This window comes from Mobula birostris, chromosome 10, assembly GCF_030028105.1.
Source record: "Mobula birostris isolate sMobBir1 chromosome 10, sMobBir1.hap1, whole genome shotgun sequence".
In the NCBI taxonomy this organism is placed as follows: Eukaryota; Metazoa; Chordata; class Chondrichthyes; order Myliobatiformes; family Myliobatidae; genus Mobula; species Mobula birostris.
The window spans coordinates 11,393,675-11,413,616 of record NC_092379.1 but is presented as its reverse complement, the minus strand read 5'-3'; the positions used below and the strand labels follow the sequence as shown (position 1 = coordinate 11,413,616).

The window sequence follows — 19,942 nt, the reverse complement described above, 5'->3', positions numbered from 1 at the left end:
GTCCCCAGCCCTGAGACACCAGGCAGGGTCAGTCATTTGATGCCAAATAATTGATTAATTAATCATTATGGAATTTCTCTCTGATATTTCCCACTCCCTTCCCCCTTTTCCCAAATGCAATTCCCCTCTCCCTTCCCCTTTTCCCAACCGTGATTCCCCTCTCCCTGCCCCTTCCCACTCTCAGACCACAACAGAGACCCAGATCAGAATCAGGTTTATCATCACTCACATATATCATGAAATTTGTTTTTTGTTCGGCAGCAGTACAGTGCAGTACATAAAATTACACCACAGCACTGTGTAAAAGTCTTGGGCGCCCAAGCTGTACAGACATGACTCACCGCGTTTGCAGGATCCACTTGCAAAGATGCCAGGAGCAGCCGGTGGCTCTGACAGCCTGCCCTTCTGTGTTTGAGGCCGACCGCCTCGTCCATGTCCTGCAGCAACGCCCAGAGCTCGCGGGCCTGGCCGCTGCAACACAACGGTTCAGGAGGTGAAGGACGCGCCGACTCCGCGTATCACCCCCCCCCCGCCCCACCTTGCCGGGAGTCGCCACGGCAACCGTCCCCAGTGAGGCAAACCTCGGGCGCCCCCTTCAGCCTCTCTTGGGGAGGATATAGCCGCGACTGGAGGAGAGGGCTGGCACCACAACACGCACTGGCAAGGCTGGTCGAGCTGTGCCAGGGACCCGGGTTCGATCCTGGCCCCTGGCGCTGTCTGGGTGCAGCTTACGAGCTCTGCGGGGTTTCCCTTGGGTGCTCCGGATTCCTCCCACACCCCAAAGCCCTGCAGCGCAGAAGCAGGCTCTTCGGCCTATCTAGTCCCTGCAGAACCATTACCCTACCTGGAATAATAGTCGGGCATTTACATTCCGACTAATTTACAAAAGCAAGGATGTAATGTTGAGGCTTTATAAAGCACTGGTGAGGCCTCACTTGGAGTATTGTGAGCAGTTTTGGGCCCCTTATCTCAGAAAGGATGTGCTGGAACTGGGTTGAGTTCAAAGGAGGTTCACAAAAATGATTCCAGGATTGAAAGGCCTGTCATATGAGGAGTGTTCGATGGCTCTGGGCCTGTATTCACTGGAATTCAGAAGAATGGGGGATGATCTCATTGAAACCTATCGAATGGTGAAAGGCCTTGATAGAGTGGGATATGGAGAGGAAGTTTCCTGTGGTGGGAGAGTCTAACACTAGAGGACACAAACTCAGAATTTTTGGTGAGGTGCGCATCAGGCTTCGCCGTATGGTACGCGGCTACGCCGTACCTATGGCGCCGATTTGACGCACAAGTATAAATTGGTCTTTAAGTGGCCTGTTTCGATGCTGTAAGCACTTTGTAATTCCACGCGATGCGAATCACAATTGCGTGCGACGTGTGAATTGGACCCGGGGTCCTGTCCGCGGTGTCCGAGCTGCGCTGCGGGCCAAATGCCGGACTGGCGGGTTTACCTGGAGAGTTCTTCGCCCCCTCGCTCCTCGGCGCCACTCAGGACCCGCTCCAGCGTGGGGAATGCGACCTGGGAGCTGCTGGCAGAGGGGACGGCAGGGAAACAGGAGCGCAGCACGGACTGCAGGTAACCCTGGAAACCAGAGAGAGGGGAGGTCAGTGCCCGAGGGCCGGGGCTACGAAGAGGCAGAAGGGACGCGTTCACCACTGCCGAAAAGCCCGGTAAGTCTCGGCACAATGGACAGTGTGCCGGAGGGTGAGGCCAGTTCAGCCCTTGGGCAACCTGCCAAGGTGATGTTCAAGTTTAATTGCCAATCAACCACACACGAATACAGCCAAATTAAACAGCGTTCCCCAGGGGCCAAGGTGCAAAACACACAGGGCACAGATGACACAAGACAGCAGTAAAATACAGACACTCACACAAACAATATATACAGTGTAGCCCAAGTCCCTGGGTGACATGTCTGGCAAATTGATGGTGCATTGGTGTTGTCTGAAAGAGCAAGTGGTTCTCAGCAGACCATAGACAAATGTACGTATGCACACACACTTCACAGCACAGGTTGACAGAGTCGTTAAGAAGGCATATGGTGTGATGGCCTTCAACAACTGTGGGATTGAGTTTAAGAGCCGAGAGGTAATGTTACAGCTATATAGGACCCTGGTCAGACCCCACTTGGAGGACTGTGCTCAGTTCTGGTCACCTCACTACAGGAAGGGTGCAGATACTATAGAGAGAGGGCAGGGGAGATTTACAAGGATGTTGCCTGGATTGGAGGGTGTACCTTATGAGAATAGGTTGAGTGAACTCGGCCTTTTCTCCATGGAGCAATGGAGGATGAGAGGTGATCTGACAGATGTGTATAAGATGATGAGAGGCATTGATCGTGTGGATAGCCAGAGGCTTTTTCCCTTGGCTGAAATGGCTAACACCAGGGGGCATAGTTTTAAGGTGCTTGGAAGCAGGTACAAGGGAGATGTCAGGGGTAAGTTTTTCACTCAGAGGGTGAATGCACTGCCAGTGATGGTGGTGGAGGCAGATACAATAGGGTCTTTTAAGAAACTCTTAGATGGGTACATGGAGCTTAGAAAAATAGAGGGCCAAGCGGTAGGGTAATTCTAGGCAGCTTCTAGAGTAGGTTACATGGTCGGCACAACATTGTGGGCCGAAGGGCCTGTATTATGCTGTGGATTTCAATGTTCTATGTTCTATATGCTCACACGCAATCCGGCTTGTTTTCCACCGAGCGAACACTAGAGGGCAGCACCAACTGGCGAGGCCGGCTCTCAATCCGGTATGGACGCTGCGCCGCACCACCTCTGGTGCTCTCCTCCTGGACAGCTGCAACAGGCGGACCCGCGGCACGAGGCCGAGTCCTCGCCATAACCGAGGCCACGCGGCGCCCCCCCCCCCCCCCCGCTGCCAGCAAACGGGCGGTGGATAGAGCATGGAACAGGCCCTTCCAGCTATCTTGTCTGGCTTTCCGGTTCAAATCCGGCCTCCCACTGTCTCCCCCTTCACACCTCTACAATCTCCTCCACAGAACCTTTAGTAGCCCCTTCACCAGGTAATTGGTTATTGTGAAAATTGTCCTGTGATTAGGTTAGGGTTAAATCAGGGGGTGTTGGGGGCTACTGGGCAGCGAGGCTCAAAAGGCCAGAAAGGCCCTATTCCGTGCGGTATCTCTAAATAAACAAGTTATACGTAGATCGGTAGGTTGGGAGATAGATAGATAAATGAGTGAATGAATAGATAGATAGATAGATAAAACAAAACCAATTTCTTAGTTCCTCTAAGATACCTGGGGAGACAGGTGTCCCCCACTGGCTCTACTTTCCATTCACAATGATATAAAACTATAAGACCAAAAGATATAGGAGCAGAATTAGGCCATTTGGCCCATCAAGTCTGCTCCACCATTTCATCATGGCTGATCCATTTTCCCTCTCAGCCCCAATCTCCTGCCTCCCTACCCCCCCCACCCCGCCGTATCCCTTCATGCCCTGACCAATCGAGAATCTATCAACCTCTGCTTTATATACACCCAATGACTTGGCCTCCACAGCCGCCTGTGGCAACAAATTACACAGATTCACCACTCTCTGGCTAAAGAAATTCCTCCTCATCTCCGTTCTAAAGGGACGCCCCTCTATTCTGAGGCTGTGTCCTCCGGTCTAGACTCTTCCATCATAGGAAACATCCTCTCCACATCCACTCTGTCAAAGCTTTTCATCTTTCAATAAGGTTGCCCCTTATTCTTCTGAATTCTAGTACAGGCCCAGAGCCTCCAAACACTCCATGTGACAAGCTGTTTAATCCTAGACACATTTTCGTGAACCTCCTTTGAACCCTCTCCAGTTTCAGCACGTCCTTTCTCAGATAAGGGGCCCAAAACTGCTCTCAAAACTCCCAGTGTGGCCCCATCAGTGCTTTATAAAGTCTCCACATTACATCCTTGTCTTTATATTCCCATCCTCTTGAAATGAATGCTAACATTGCATTTCCTTTCCTCACCACAGACTCAACTTGCAAATTAACCTTTAGGGAATCCTGCACAAGGACTCCCAAGTCCCTTTGTGCCTCAAAGTTTTATATTTTCTCTCCATTTAGAAAATAGTCAATCCTTTCATTTCTTCTACCAAAGTGCATGACCATACACTTCCTGACACTGGACTCCATCTGCCATTTCATTGCCTAATCTGTCTACATCCTTCCGTAGCCTCTCTGGTTCCTTAAAACTACCTGCCCTTCCATTTACTTTCATATCGTCTGCCAACTTTGCAACAAGGCCATCAATTCCACCCCCTCTGCGGCCACCGATCTCCGGTGAATATCACTCACAAGCTGTTTCATTGGGGAAGTCACTGCCGGCTCTATGCTTGCTGACCACGCTGACTTCAAGTGCAACACTGCCTTGACTTCCCAATCCTCCACTGGCCCTCTTAGGGTTATTTATTTATTTATTTATTTCGGTACCGCGCGGAATTGGGCCCTTCGAGCCCCACTGCCCAGAAATCCCAGCCTAATCACGGGACAGTCTACAACGGCTAATTTTACGTCTTTGGACTGTGGGTGGAAACCCACGTGGTCTCGGGGAGAAAACGTACAAACTCTTGACAGGCTATGTCGGGGATCGAACCCGGGTCGCCGGTACCGTAAAGCGTTGTGCTGACCGCTACACTACTGTTGCTCCCTTCCAGGTTCTGTCACCCATTGCAGTCCTGAGAGATCGGGACTCTTCCAATTCTGGCCTTTCGCTCAGTCGTGGAATCATGCAATACAGAAAGAGGCCCTTCAGCCCGTTGGGGCCGTGCTGACCATAAACCACCCACTTACACCATTGTTTTCTTCCCTTCCCCATTCCCTTCAACTCTTCCAATTTCCACCACTTAATTACAATGGCAGAGGGAATTAAATGCAGCGTCTCCAAGTTTGCGGATGACACGAAGCTGGGCGGCAGTGTTAGCTGTGAGGAGGACGCAGGGGGACTTGGATAGGTCAGGTGAGTGGGAAAATTCATGGCAGATGCAATTTAATGTGGATAAATGTGAAGTTATCCACTTTGGTGGCAAGAACAGGAAAACAGATTATTATCTGAATGGTGGCTGATTAGGAAAAGGGGAGGTGCAACGAGACCTGGGTGTCATTATACACCAGTTATTGAAAGTGGGCATGCAGGTACAGCAGGCGGTGAAAAAGGCGAATGGTATGCTGGCATTCATAGCAAGCGGTTTCGAGTACAGGAGCAGGGAGGTACTACTGCAGTTGTACAAGGCCTTGGTGAGACCACACCTGGAGTATTGTGTGCAGTTTTGGTCCCCTAATCTGAGGAAAGACATTCTCGCCATAGAGGGAGTACAAAGAAGGTTCACCAGATTGATTCCTGCCGCCTCAGAGGCTGTGACACTGCTGAACCTCACATCACAGCGCTAAGCAGTATTGTACCCGTATTGTACTGTCTCAGTGCTTTTATATTTGTGTGCTGTAGCACTTACTTTTTATTCACAGTTATTTTGTAAATAACACTATTCTTTGCATTTCTGGTCAGATGCTAACTGCATTTCATTGGCTTTGTGTCTGTACTCAGCACAATGACAATAAAGTTGAATCTAATCTAATCTAATCTAATCTCAGTAAAGCAGCCCCCACAATGAGAGAACATTGTCCAACCCAAACAGTCTCTCTTTTCCACTCCCCTTTCCCCCCATCAAACAGAAGACGCAAAAGCGTGTACCACCAGGCTCCGGGAGTGCTTCCATCTTGAGGTTATCAGACGATTGGATAATTCCCCTAGTACTACAAGGATGGACTCTTGACCTCACAATCTACCCTGTTACGGCCTCGCACCTTATTGTCTGCACTGCACTTTATTCTACATACTGCTACATCAACGCTCCCTCAGTGTATTGATGTGATGAAATGATCTGTATGGACAGCGTCCAAAACCAAGATTTTAATTGTACCTTAAGTTCAAAGTAACTTGTATTAGCAAAGTACAGACAAATCACCCCATCCATCCCTGAGATTCATTTTCCCGTGGGCATACTCAGCAAATCTATAGAATAGTAACTGTAAACAGGATCAATGAAAGATCAACCAGAGTGCAGAGACAGCAAACTGTGCAAATGCAAATATAAATAAATAGCAATAAATAACGAGAACATGAGATAACGAGATAAAGTCCTCAAGGTGAGGTAATTGGTTGAGAGAACGTCTCAATGGATGGGCAAGTGAACGTGGTTATCTCACTTTGTTCAGAAGCCTGATGGTCGAGGGCTAGTAACTGCTCCTAAACCTGGTGGTGTGAGTCCTGAGGCTCTTGTAACTTCTTCCTGATGGCAGCAGTGAGAAAAGAGCATGGCCTGGGTGGTGGGGATCTCTGATGATGGATGCTGCTTTCCTGCGACGATGTTTCATGTAGATGTGCTCAACGGTTGGGAGGGTTTTACCCATGATATACTGGGCCAAATCCACCACCTTTTGTAGGATTTTCCATTCAAAGGCATTGGTGTTCCAATACCAGGCCGTGATGCAGCCAGTCAATACACTCACCACTAAACATCTATAGAGGTTTGCCAAAGTTTTAGATGTTATGCTGAATCTTTGCAAACTCCTGAGGAAGTAGAGGGGCTGTCATGCTTTCTTCGTAATTTACATTTACACGCTGGGGCCAGGACAGGTCCTCTAAAATAGTAACAACCAGGAATTTAAAGTCGCTAACCCTCTCCACCTCTGATTCTCTGACTAGGACTGGCACATGGACCTCTGGTTTCCCTCTCCTAGAGTCAATAATCAGTTCCTTGGTCTTGCTGTCACTGAGTGAGAGGTTGTTGCATAGAATAGTACAGCACAGTACAGGCCCTTCGGCCCACAATGTTGTGCCGACCCTCAAACCCTGCCTCCCATATAACCCCCCCCACCTTAAATTCCTCCATATAACTGTCTAGTAGTCTCTTAAACTTCACTAGTGTATCTGCCTCCACCACTGACTCAGGCAGTGCATTCCATGCACCATCCACTCTCTGAGTAAAAAACCTTCCTCTAATATCCCCCTTGAACTTCCCACCCCTTACCTTAAAGCCATGTCCCCTTGTATTAAGCAGTGGTGCCCTAGGTCACGGATCTCTTGGTGACCTCCCTCACTAGTCCCCTTCTTGCACGGTCACTTAGTTTTTGAGGATGGCCTGCTCTAGGCAGATTTACAGCTGTGTCATATTCTTTCCATTTCTCAATGACTGGCATAACTGCACTCCAAGGGACATTCGGTGATCTGGAAATTGCCTTGTATTCATCTCCTAACTTGTGCTTTCCAATAACCTTTTTGTGGAGTTTTTTGGAGTGTTCTTTTGTCTTCATGGTGTAGTTTTTGCCAGGATACTGATTCACCAGCAGTTGGACCTTCCAGATACAGGTGTATTTTTACTACAAAACACTTTTGTCAAAAACCTTCTAATAAATCAATTTGCTAATTTACATTATGGTCTGGCTTTCTGAATTCCTGGGGTTCCCAACCTAGCATCCACTAACTGCTTAATGGTACTGGTCCATGGCTTAGAAAATGTTGGGAACTCCTGCTGAATACCAAGGCTTTGTTGGCATTGATCTGAGACAGGAGGAGGAGTCCGCAGCTGCCAATCTGTTGGCCATGGAGGAGTTAAAATATGGAAGACAACATTGAATTCACATGAGTCAAGGACAGTGGAAGCAGATAAACCAATTGTCCTTGTTCTTGCCATGTGCCTGAAGGAATGGAGGCTGCCATTTTGCAAAGCTGCCCTGTAGCCTCCATCTTGTGAACTGTTTCAGAACGATTCTTGCCCCGGTGTAAGCTAATCAGAGCAATTGAACTTGGACACAAGGGATTTCTGTTGTTGACCCGCAAAACCTGAGATTATGTTCAGGTAAATTGTGCATAACGACTGGCTTGCAGAAGTAATCTCGTTATCTCGGCACTGTGTCTGAGTAACCTGGTTTGTCTGGTTTGAACCAGAGTCAGAGAACAAAAGAAAAAACCGAAAGCCTTTGGACTACATTCAATGGGAAGGTGTCATAGGTCAGTCAGATGACCTCAAACCAACAAGAATGAAGTGTATCATTTGAGCTGATGAGGAACACTGTAAGAGTTAGGAACTTCAAATTTAAAGGGGCAACAAACCCTTGCAAGGGAGATCCCCCATGCCAGGGACTGGGAGAAGAAAGGATCGACCATCTGCCCAACAGGAGATCTCTATTTCCGTGTTATAAATTGGAGAAGTGGTATGACTGAGCATGGGTACAGAGGGAAGAGTGGAATTCATGTTTCGGCCTGAGGTTGAAGTTGTTACGTTGTTGTCTGTGCAGAGACGATAAAGCGCGAGCTTCGATTAACCGTGAGTTGTGACGTGGGTTTGCTAACTGAGTTCCGTTGATCGGTCCACAAATCGGATCGATCCTACTTTTTGAAGGAGACACTCTATGAAGTCTGCACGGGGGCAGGGAGCAGAGGGGCGCGTGCTCGCGAGGTGGGTTGGCGCCATGGACGCACAGCACTTAGCGCTATTACAGCTCAGGGGCGTCAGAGTTCGGAGTTCAGTCGCGACATCATCTGTAAGGAGTCTGCACATTTCCTCCACCCCCCCCACTCCCCGTGGAATGCAAGGGTTTCCTCTGGGTGCTCCGGTTTCCTCCCACAGTCCAAAGTTTTACCAGTTGGTAGATTAATTGGTCATTGTAAAGGCTAAGGGTTATATTGGGGGATTGCTGGGACGGGGCCAGTTCCTTGCTGTACCTTCAAGATGAAGTAATAGGTGGTTCCAGTCGAGGGTGTGTGAAGGTACGTGCACTGTGCCAGCCGAGTGCTGCACCCAGGTCACTTACCCTGGCGGGTGAAGGTTCAGAAGCCGCTGCCACTGGAGGACGAGGAGACCACCATTGCTCTCCGGCCCCATGCTGCCCCATCACCCACTCGCCAGCTGAGAAAGCGTCAAAGCCGCCGCCCTGGCTGGCACCGTCGAAGGCCGCCCAGCTGCCTCTGGAGGTGAGGGAGGGGCTGGGGTGGGGGCTTCTGCTCTCCCAGCTTTCCACCGCGCCGTCCAAAGACCCTGGAGAGGACGACAAACAGACATTTGGCACAGAGTGGCCCTTGGTGTCCCCATTCTTGAGGTCAGAGGTGAGAGTCTCTGCAAACCAGCCTGATATCATCCCTCGAACTGAATTGACTTTATTCCCTACATCCCTCACATGCATGAGGAGTAAAAGTTATTACATTACGTGTCCGTCTAAGTGTGCAATGTGCACTTTATAGTACTTTGTAATAAACAGGATGTACAACAGGAAAGTTATCCAAATATGAATAGGTTACCCCCCCAAATCACTTGATATTCCCAAATGACATCAGGTACAGTACTATCAAAAGTCTTTCATCTATATAGCTGCTGCATAACATATGCCGGTGATATTAAACCTGATTGACCGTTACAGAATGTCTCTCTGGTGCTTCCTGCTTCCTCCTCTCTCCCCCTTTTCCCAACCATGATTCCCCTCTCCCTTCCCCTTTTCCAAAACCACAATTCCCTCTCCCTTTCCTTTCCCCAACCATGATTCCCTCTCTCTTCCCCTTTTCCCCAACCATGATCCCCCTCTCCCTTCCCCTTTCCCCAACCATGATTTCCCTCTCCCTTCCCCTTTTCCAAACCCATGATTCCCTCTCCCTTCCCCTTTCCCCAACCATGATTCCCTCTCTCCTTTCCACTTTTCCCAACCATAATTCCCTCTCCCTTCCCCTTTTCCCAACCATGATTCCCCCTCTCCCTTCCCCTTTTCCCAACCATGATTCCCCTCTCCCTTCCTCTTTTCCCAACCATGATTCCCTCTCTCCTTTCCACTTTTCCCAACCATAATTCCCTCTCCCTTCCCCTTTTCCCAACCATGATTCCCTCTCTTCCCCTTTTCCCAACCATGATTCCCTCTATCCTTTCCACTTTTTCCAACCATAATTCCCTCTCCCTTCCCCTTTTCCCAACCATGATTGCCCCCTCCCTTCCCCTTTTTCCAACCATGATTCCCTCTCCCTTCCCCTTTTCCCAACCATGGTTCCCTCTCCCTTCCCCTTTTCCCAACCATGATTCCCCCTCTCCTTTCCACTTTTCCCAACCATGATTCCCCTCTCCCTTCCCCTTTTCCCAACCATGATTCCCCTCTCCCTTCCCCTTTTCCCAACCATGATTCCCTCTCTCCTTTCCACTTTTCCCAACCATAATTCCCTCTCCCTTCCCCTTTTCCCAATCATGATTCCCTCTCCCTTCCCCTTTTCCCAACCATGATTCCCTCTCTCCTTTCCACTTTTTCCAACCATAATTCCCTCTCCCTTCCCCTTTTCCCAACCATGATTGCCCCCTCCCTTCCCCTTTTTCCAACCATGATTCCCTCTCCCTCTCCCTTCCCCTTTTCCCAACCATGATTCCCTCTCCCTTCCCCTTTTCCCAACCATGATTCCCCTTTCCCCAACCATGATTCCCCTTTCCCCAACCATGAATCCCCTCTCCCTTCCCTTTCCTCAACCATGATTCCCTCTCCCTTCCCCTTTTCCAAAACCATGATTCCCTCTCTCTTCCTCTTTCCCCAACCATGATTCCCTCTCTCCTTTCCACTTTTCCCAACCATAATTCCCTCTCCCTTCCCCTTTTCCCAACCATGATTCCCCTCTCCCTTCCCCTTTTCCCAACCATGATTCCCCCTCTCCTTTCCCCTTTTCCCAACCATGATTCCCTCTCCCTTCCCCTTTCCCCAACCATGAATCCCCTCTCCCTTCCCTTAACCATGATTCCCTCTCCCTTCCCCTTTCCCAAAACCATGATTCCCCCTCTCCCTTCCCCTTTTCCCAACTATGATTCTCCTCTCCCTTCCCCTTTTCCAAAACCATGATTCCCTCTCCCTTCCCTTTCCCTGACCATGATTCCCCTCTCCCTTCTCTTTTCCCCATGATTCCCCTCTCCCTTCCCCTTTTTCCAACCATGATTCCCCTCTCCCTTCCCCTTTTCCCAACCATGATTCCCCTCTCCCTTCCCCTTTTCCCAACCATGATTCCCCTCTCCCTTCCCCTTTTCCCAACCATGATTCCCCTTTCCCTGCCCCCTTCCCACTCTCAGTGCACAACAGAGACCCAGACCAGAATCAGGTTTATCGTCAATCACATATGTCAGCAAATTTGAATTTTGTCTGGCAGTACAGTGCAATGCATAAATTACTACAGTACTGAGCAAAAGTCTTAGACAGCCAAGCTATATACTGTATATGTGTGCCCAAGACTTTTGTGCAGTACTGTACCTCACAATTTGCTCCCTTTTTGCACTGTTTAGTTATGTTTAAAATATTTCTTACTGTAACTGATAGTAATGTATTTCACTGTACCGATGCCACCAAACAACAAATTTTGCCACATTCAGTATGTCAGTGATAATAATCCTGATTCTGATTCGAAGGAGGTACAGCCCCCACCCCCCCAAAGTGCTGACACAGGTCCGAAGGGCCAGTAGCCTCGCCCCTGCTCAGTGAAAGCACCCCAGGTCACAAAAGGAAGCTCCGGAAAAGTTCCAGGAAAAGGAGGAGGAATTCCTCGGCCACACTCGGAATATCGTGCACAGTTCTGGTCCTCCGCGGTGCCGGAAGGGTGTGATCAAGCTTGAGCGGGGAGAAGATCCCACCTTTCCCATGCTGGGACAGTAAATTTCTCCCCCCTGGGTGTTTACGGAAGCTTTCCTCATGACTGCGGAAGGCGAGGCTGTCGGGGAGGGTTCAACCCTTCAACTGGATGCATGAATATCGATTTCTCCTTCCAATAAAATAAACTCCCCCCTCCCCTCTTCCTCTATTCCCCACTCTGACCTTTTACCTCTTCTCACCTGCCCATGGCTTCCCTGTCCTCCTTCCCTTTCTCCTGTAGTCCACTCTCCTCTCCAATCAGATTCCTTCCTCTCCAGCCCTTGACCTTTCAATAGACAATCGACAATAGGTGCAGGGGTAGGCCATTCGGCCCTTCGAGTCAGCACCGCCATTCACTGTGATCGTGGCTGATCATCCACAATCAGTATCCAGTTCCTGCCTTCTCCCCATGTCCCTTCACTCCGCTATCTTTAAGAGCTCTACCTAACTCTTTCTTGAAAGAATCCAGAGAATTGGCCTCCACTGCCTTCTGAGGCAGAGCATTCCACAGAACCACAACCCTCTGGGTGAAAAAGCTTTTCCTCAACTCTGTTCTAAATTGTCTACCCCTTATTCTTAAACTGTGGCCTCTGGTTCTGGACTCCCCCAACATCGGGAACGTGTTTCCTGCCTCTAGCGTGTCCAATCCCTTAATAATCTTATATGTTTCAATCAGATCCTCTCTCATCCTTCTAAATTCCAGTGTATACAATCCCAGTCGCTCCAATCTTTCAACATATGACAGTCCCGCCGTCCCGCTACCAGCCTTCACTCATCACTTTCCAGCTCTCCTCCTTCCCCTCCCCCCACACCTTTTTATTCTGGCATCTTCCCCCCACCTCCTGTCCAGTCCTGAGGAAGGGTCTTGGCCGGAAACGTCGACTGTTTATTCTCCTCCACGGATGCTGCCTGGTCTGCTGAGTTTCTCCAGAACTCTATGTGTGGTGCTTAGGCTGTTGGAGAAGGGTGGGTTTCCCGGTGGGGGGGGGGGGGGTTCTCTTCCTGGCTGCCAGCTGGTTTCCTGGTCTGACCCATCGGAAACCCCACTACTGCAAAAGCAGAGGCAGAGTCATAGAGGTGTACAGCACAGAAGCAGGCCTTTCAGCCCATCCTGTCTATATGGGCCATCTTACCCATCGATACTAACCCACCTGTCTGAACTAATCAGGGCGGCGCAGTAGTGTAGTGGTTAGCACAACTGATTTACAGCGCTGCTGGCATTGCCACACTTGCAGACTGCCCCCATCACAATCCCCAGATCATGTTGGATGTTGGTGCAAAATGACGCATTTCACTGGCCGCCTCACTGCTTCCACATATATGTGACAAAATAAAGCTAACTTGGGCTATAACGTATTTCTGAGCGTGACCGTATGTGTTTGTTATCTTATATGTGCTTTGTGCTGTGTATGAATGTTGGTACTGTGTTTTGTACCTTGACCCTGGAGGAACACTGTTTCACTTGGCTATATACATGGGTATTGATATAGAACATAGAAATCTACAACCCAGTACAGGCCCTTCGGCCCACAATCTTGTGCTGACCATGTAACCTACTCTCGAAGCTGCCTGGAATTACCCAGCCGCACAGCCCTCTACGCATGTATGGTTGACTAACAGTTAAACTTGAACCTGATTGTAATCTTAATTCCACATTTATGTATTGATTGATAAACAGAGTGGAATTGGCCCTTCCAGCCGCGCTGCCCAGCAAACCACTGATTTAACCCTAGCCTAATCGCGGGACAATTTACGATGGCCAATGAACCCACCGACCGGTGCGTCTTTGGAGGAAACCGGAGCACCCGGGGAAAACCCACACATTTGGACGTTACAGACCTCTTCCAGAGTTGAACTCCGAGCTCCGGCGCCCCCCCCCCCCCACCCCCACCCCCCGAGCTGTAATGGCGACGCACTAACCGCCACGCAACTGTGGCATCCCTCTACGGCCTGCTCCTTCGTCCACCTGACCAGGTACCTCTTGAATGTTGTAACTGTGCCTGCTTCTGACAACTCTTTCCGGATGCCACCCGCTCTCAGTGCCCCCCTTCGGGGGGGGGGGGTCCCCTTCAAACTTGGAGGCACAGGAGACGGCAGAAGCTGGAATCTGGACCAGCGAGCAACTTGCTGGAGGAACTCTCTAAATGTCCTCTCTCTCACCTTTAACCTACGCCCTCTAGTTTTGAACACATCCACCTAGGCCCTGGAGGAATGCTCTTTCATTTGGCGGTATTCGTGTATGGTTGAAAGGCAATTAAACTTGAACCTGAACTAGATCTTCATTCAATATATTGTGTGTGTGTGTGTGTGTGTGTGTGTGTCTGTGTTTATTTACTGAGATAGGGCGTGGATCAGGCCTTTCGAGTTGTACTGCCCGGCAATCCCCCGATTTAACCCTGGCCTAATCACGGGACGATTTACGATGACCAATTAACCTGCCAGCCTGCTTGTGGCCTGTACATGGATGGGTCTTTGGCCGGCCAGTCCTTCCTGTCTCGACCCGGATACCTCGGTGGGCGCACTGTGGTTGCTGGGGTTCCGTCAGGCCTGTGAATGTCCCCAGTTGATTCCTCCCACAAACCGATACATCCTTGTCACTGCACCTCTCGGCATCCTGTGCTCTAGAGAAAACAGCCTCAGGCCTATCCAGCCTCTCCTGATGACTCGAGCCCTTCAAACCTGGCAACATCCTTTGAAAACGTTTCCCTCTCCAGCTTAATCTCCCCCTACAGCGTGATGGCTGGAACCGCACACGGTATTCCAAGTGAGGCCTAGCCAACATTGAGAAGGAAAATGGGATTGGTAAAACTGAACAGCGCGGCCGAGGAGCTAATAGTTGTGGTCAACCCGAACTCCATCAGCAGAAAGCCTTGCACACTAGGCCTCACCCCCCCCCCGTCCCACCCCCCGCCACAGTGTTTACCGTGAAGGCTTGCTCTGTGCTGTGCAGTCTCTCTGAGATTCTTGGGCCAAGGTCCCCATGATCGATGGTGGTCCGTGTCCTTGTCGGCCTCCTGGCTCTTGGGGGCTGTGTTTCCGCACTGGCCAAACAGCCTCTCGTCTTCTAGCCATACGGGGCCGACAGGTTCGGCCCAGAGCACCAGGTTCCCCGCCTTCTCAAACGTCCCAAAGTCATCGTCGGCCTCCTCGGGCTCCCCGCTCTGCTGGGGGGTGGCACCAGGGGCCTGGCCGTCCTTCCCAGCTGTCGTCATGGTTAACAGGCCTGTCGGACGCGGGCCAGTGCCTGAAGCGGGACTGCTGTGCTTGTGGGCTGTATATGGGTGGGTCTCCGACAGGGAAGCCGTTTCAGTTGCTTGCTTATCACCGCCCTCGATACCTCGAAGCATGAACTGCTGTTCTTGGAGTCCTGTCAGGCCTGTGGATGTGCCGTCTTTGCCAACATAGTCCTTGTTATCTTGTGAGCTTCCCCTCCGGCCTGCTCTGTGATAGGGCTCACAATTTAAATCCGCTCTCTGATAGCACTCACTGACTGTACTGGCTCCGTGGTAGGGCTCAGCACCTGTCTCCACCCTGGGACCACCTCTATCATGGGGCCCATGCTCTTTCTCCTCTATCTGGCCAGCTCCATCTGCCTCCACTGAAAAGCCAGCTCTGTGCGAGTGTCCACTTTGTGCCACAGGTCCGGGATTGAGGCCATACCCTGCCTCTGAAAGGGAATCAGCTCTGTGACAGGACGCACCCTCCACCTCTTCAAGGGGACTAACTCCGCGACAGAACCCACCGTCCACCTCTGTGGGGGGATCAGCTCCATCGTGGAGCCCATTGCCCATCTCATCGAGGGGACCAGCTCCACCGTGGAGCCCGTTGTCCACCTCTTCGAGGGGACCGGCTCCACGACAGGACCCACCCTCTATCTTTGTGGTAGAATCAGCCCCATCAAGGAGCCCACCCCCTACCTCTGTGTCAGGACCAGCTCCATGAGGAGACCCCCCTTCTGCTTCCTCAGTGGTTGGAGCTCCGCGAGTGGGACACCAGCCCTCTTCGTGCGCTGTGACACGAGCCGGCGGTCCCGGCCTTCCGGGACCGACGCTGCCATCTTCCTCGCCCCTCCCGCTAGTGAGCCGGCCCGGAAGGGAGACCAGCTTCAAGGGCCGAGCTCCGTCCTCGGCCAGGCTGAGAGGGCCTCGTCTCCAGCAGCAGCCATTGGCCTGGATGCCTCTCCTGGTGGGGCGGAGGGGTGCCCAAGGTCTGCTGCCAGGCTTGCCCTGTGGGGGGAGGTGACTCACCAGATCCCCTGTGCCGGAGGGCAGGCAGCTGGCACCGTAGAGCGAGCGGCCCGACAGCATCACTTCCATCAACTGCAAGGTCTTCCCCCCATCTAAAGGCCACGGGGGACCCAAAAAGCCATCGGCCCCCTCCCCGTCCCTGGCATCCACTCCCGCAGCCCCCAGACCGGCACTGAGCTTGAAACCTCTTCCTTTCGCCCCACCCCACCGTCCCCGTCCCTTCACCAGCTCACGGTCTCTGCGCACTGTAGCCCGTCAAAGCTGCCCCTGAAAGTGCCGGCAGAAGGTGAAGACTTGAAGCCGGTCCCACACTTCTTGCCCCCCTGCTCTTCTGTCCGGTTACCAGCGTGCTGGGGCCAAGTTCTCCCGATCCTTCTGACCCATGTCGGGCGTGCAGCTGGCGGCAGCGGCGGAGCCGTGGGCCCGGGTTCCGACTGCAGAACTGAACAGAGGAAGACAGGTTAGAAACGCGGGCGGTCCTGCGGACGCTGGAAGAATTGAAGAACACACGCACACACTGTGTGATCAAGATCGGAAATACAAACATCAAACAAGTGAACAAATTCAAATATCTTGGCAGCCTAATAACAAGTGATGGCAGGTGCGACACAGATATCAAATACACAATAACAATGGCGAAAGAAGCTTTCCAAAAAATGAAGACCATATTAACAGACAGAAAGATGAGCACGTACACTAAAAACAGAATACTGCAGTGCTACATTTATTCTATCCTGACTCATGGAAGTGAATGCTGGACCATTTCCCCAGCAATGGGAAAGAGACTAGAAGCAGCTGAATTATGGTTCTACAGGAGAATGTTAAAAATGTCATGGACCACACACACATCGAATAAAGAAGTTCTCAGAAGAGCCCAAGCAGTTCGATCACTCATACCAACAGTAAGAGAAAGACAGCTCAGATTCCTAGGACTCATCATGCAGAAAGATGAACTAGAAAAACTCATACTCTCTGGAAAGATTGAGGGGAGCAAACCTAGAGGAAGACCTCGACTTATGTACATCAAAAGCATAGCCAGGTGGCTACACATCGAGGAAATGGAAGTCATCCACAAAACGAAGGATAGATCTATATGGAGAACCATGGTCAACAAAGTCCGCATCGGATATGGTACCTAGACACACACACACACACACACACACACACACTCTCTCTCTCTCTCTCAGACACACACACTCTCTCTCTTCTCACACACACTCACACACTCTCCTCACACACACACTCACACTCTCTCTCACACACACACACTCTCTTCTCACACACACACTCACACTCTGTCTCACACACACTCACACACTCACTTCTCACACACACAATCACACTCTCTTCTCTCTCACACACACACACACACACACACACACACTGCTGGATGAACCCAGCAGGACGGGGAAAATGTCTCGGCCTGAAACGCCGACTGCCTCTGTCCTTCCCTACATCCGATCTGCAGAGTTCCTCCCGCAATTTGTGCGCATCGTGTGCGACGTACCAACGCAGCTACAAAGAAGGCAGGACAGCGGCAGTTAAGTTCCTGCGGAGTTTGAGAAGATCTGGTATGACACCAAAAAACACTCGCAAATTTCTCCAGGTGTACGGTGGGGGGCATTCTCACTGGCTGCATCACCATCTGGTATGGGGGGGGGGGAGCGGGTGGACACAGGACCGAAACAAGCTGCAGAGCGTTGTAAAATTAGCCAGCTCCATCATGGCTACCAGGATCCGGAGTGTCCAGGACATCTTCAAATGCCTCAGAAAGGCGGTGTCCATCATTAACAACCCCCATTGCCCAGGACGTGCCCTCTTCTTATTGCTACCATCAGGGAGGAGGTACAGGAGGCTAGACACACTCGGTGATTCAGGAACAGCTTCTTCCCCTCTGCCGTCAGATTTCTGAATGGACATTGAACCCAGGAATACTACCTCACTACTTTTTAATTTCTATTTTTGCACTGCAGTACTTATTTAACTATATATTAATAGCTTACTATTATTTAATATATGACTCCTCTCTCTCTCTCTCTATATATATATTTATATATATATTTATTTATATGTATACACACAGTAATTAATTTTCTTTTTTTCTCTATTATCATGTATTCCGTCATTGAGGACCCCCATCACCCAGGACATGCCCTTTTCTCACTGTTACCATCAGGGAGGAGGTACAGGAGGCTAGACACACTCAGCGATTCAGGAACAGCTTCTTCCCCTCTGCCACCCGATTTATGAAAGGACACTGAACCATGAACACTAACTTAGTAACTTTTTTGTTTTTGCCCTACTTATTTAATTTAACTATTTTACATAATATACATATTTACTGTAATTCGCAGTTTTTTCTCTATGATCATGTATTGCATTGAACTGCTGCTGCAAAGTTAACAAGTCTCACAACGTACGCTGGCGATATTAAACCCGATTCTGCTTTGCTCTAGGCAGGTTAGAATTCGGTCCGGTGTTAAATCAGACCCACCAACCCATCCACTCCGCCTCCCCAATCCCATCCTCGTGAAAAAGAGAATCATTTCTCGGGCTATACGGCCTCTGCTTCTGGTCTGGCTGCACCAGTAAACCGGGGACGAGAGTCCCACAGGCCCCGGGGAATTCAAATTCCGTTAATTCAATTAACTACTCAAATTAAATTGAAAATGCCAGCAGTACTGTCCATAATGGTGTGAAATCCGTTATATAATGTTTTAGTTCTACGATCAGCATCTGCCACATCGTGCCACCCCCCCAGTGCCGAGCCGGGTGAATCAATACTGATTTTCATTCTGACAGAGGCGCAAGCGACTGGGCACGTCAGAACCCGGAGCAAGAAAGATTCTAAAGGTCGTGGGTTAAGGGTCAAAGGTGAAACTCTTCAAGGGAACATCAGGGGGAAATTCATTATTTAGCGAAGGGGTTCCTAACTTGGAGTCCACGGACCCCTTGCTTAATGGTATTGGTCCATGGCGTGCAAAAAGATGGGGTGTCTGGGTTGTCAGCGAGGGGTAGCACCTCCGGCGGGGCAACATGTGATGTCCTTTTCAAGGTGATTAGTCCATCTTTGGTCCCCACCTGGCACTCAGCTCTCACCTGTGGCTCCCCGTAGCTGTTTGCATGCGACAGCGGCCACACCCCGGGCAACGGCTTCCACAAGCCGGCTAAACCAGGTGAGGGTAGCCGACGGGTCTCAAACTCTCGGTGAGATAGGGAGTTGTCTATCCCAGCATGTGAAGACAGACTCCGGCGGATTGAGCGGACGAGACCTATGGAAGGTCCAACGGTCAAGAAGGCGGTCTCTGCAAGTGTCGTGGAACGTGTAGAGCAGGACAAGACACAGACGACGTCCCGGTCATCCACTGCGCCTAGTCCCATCCCCAACCGTCTCGACTCTGTCTTGCCACTGGATCCAGATGGGAATTGGGAAGAGAGAGTGAGGCTGACGCTGTGCAACTCCCCCTCATTTAAACCCAAACCACGCGCTAGTCTCGACACCATCATAATGGTGTCGAGGTCCTGATCGACGTTGACGATGGACGTACACAGAAAGATTGGTAAACCCCCTGACTTAGAGTGCGGAACAAGGTGCCAGCTCAAGCGGTGGATGCGGGCTTGAACTGTAAAATACTGTACCATTTTAGAATTCCCCAATTGCTAAATGCATCGAAACACATCCCCGCGTCCAAACAACACTCACAACACGCTGGAGGAACTCAGCAGGTCGGGCAGCATCCGTGGAAACGTCGACCGATCTTTTCCACGGATGCTGCCCCACCTGCTGAGTTTCTCCAGCGTGTTGTGAGTGTTGCTTTGACCCCAGCATCTGCAGAGTATTTTGTGTGCCCGCGTCCAAACACTGTCCAATTTACTGTGCCCCAGGAGAGGTACACGGTTGGGAGGTTATGGAGGGCCACGGTCCAGGTGTAGGTCGGTGCGACTAGGCAGGATGAAGGGGCTAGACGGGCCGAAGGGCCTGTTTCAGCGCCGTGGTGTTCTGTGACCCTGTTCTGCGTCTCTTAAGAAACAAGCTGCAGCGGGAACTCAGCAAGCCAGGCAC

At 50.7% G+C, this 19,942-nt stretch overlaps 1 protein-coding gene across 1 annotated transcript in view; it reads right to left on the bottom strand.

Moving 5' to 3' along the window:
* LOC140204408 (uncharacterized) overlaps positions 1–15,948 on the bottom strand; it is a 28,699-nt gene extending 12,751 nt beyond the window's left edge. Inside the window, exons 1-4 of the mRNA XM_072271129.1 lie at positions 14,556–15,948; positions 8,810–9,033; positions 1,452–1,582; positions 342–471 (exon numbers count right to left, since the gene is read on the bottom strand). Coding sequence (XP_072127230.1) covers positions 342–471; positions 1,452–1,582; positions 8,810–9,033; positions 14,556–15,948 — 1,878 coding nt within the window. The remainder of the gene's footprint in view (positions 1–341; positions 472–1,451; positions 1,583–8,809; positions 9,034–14,555) is intronic.
* Positions 15,949–19,942: the final 3,994 nt, after the last annotated feature.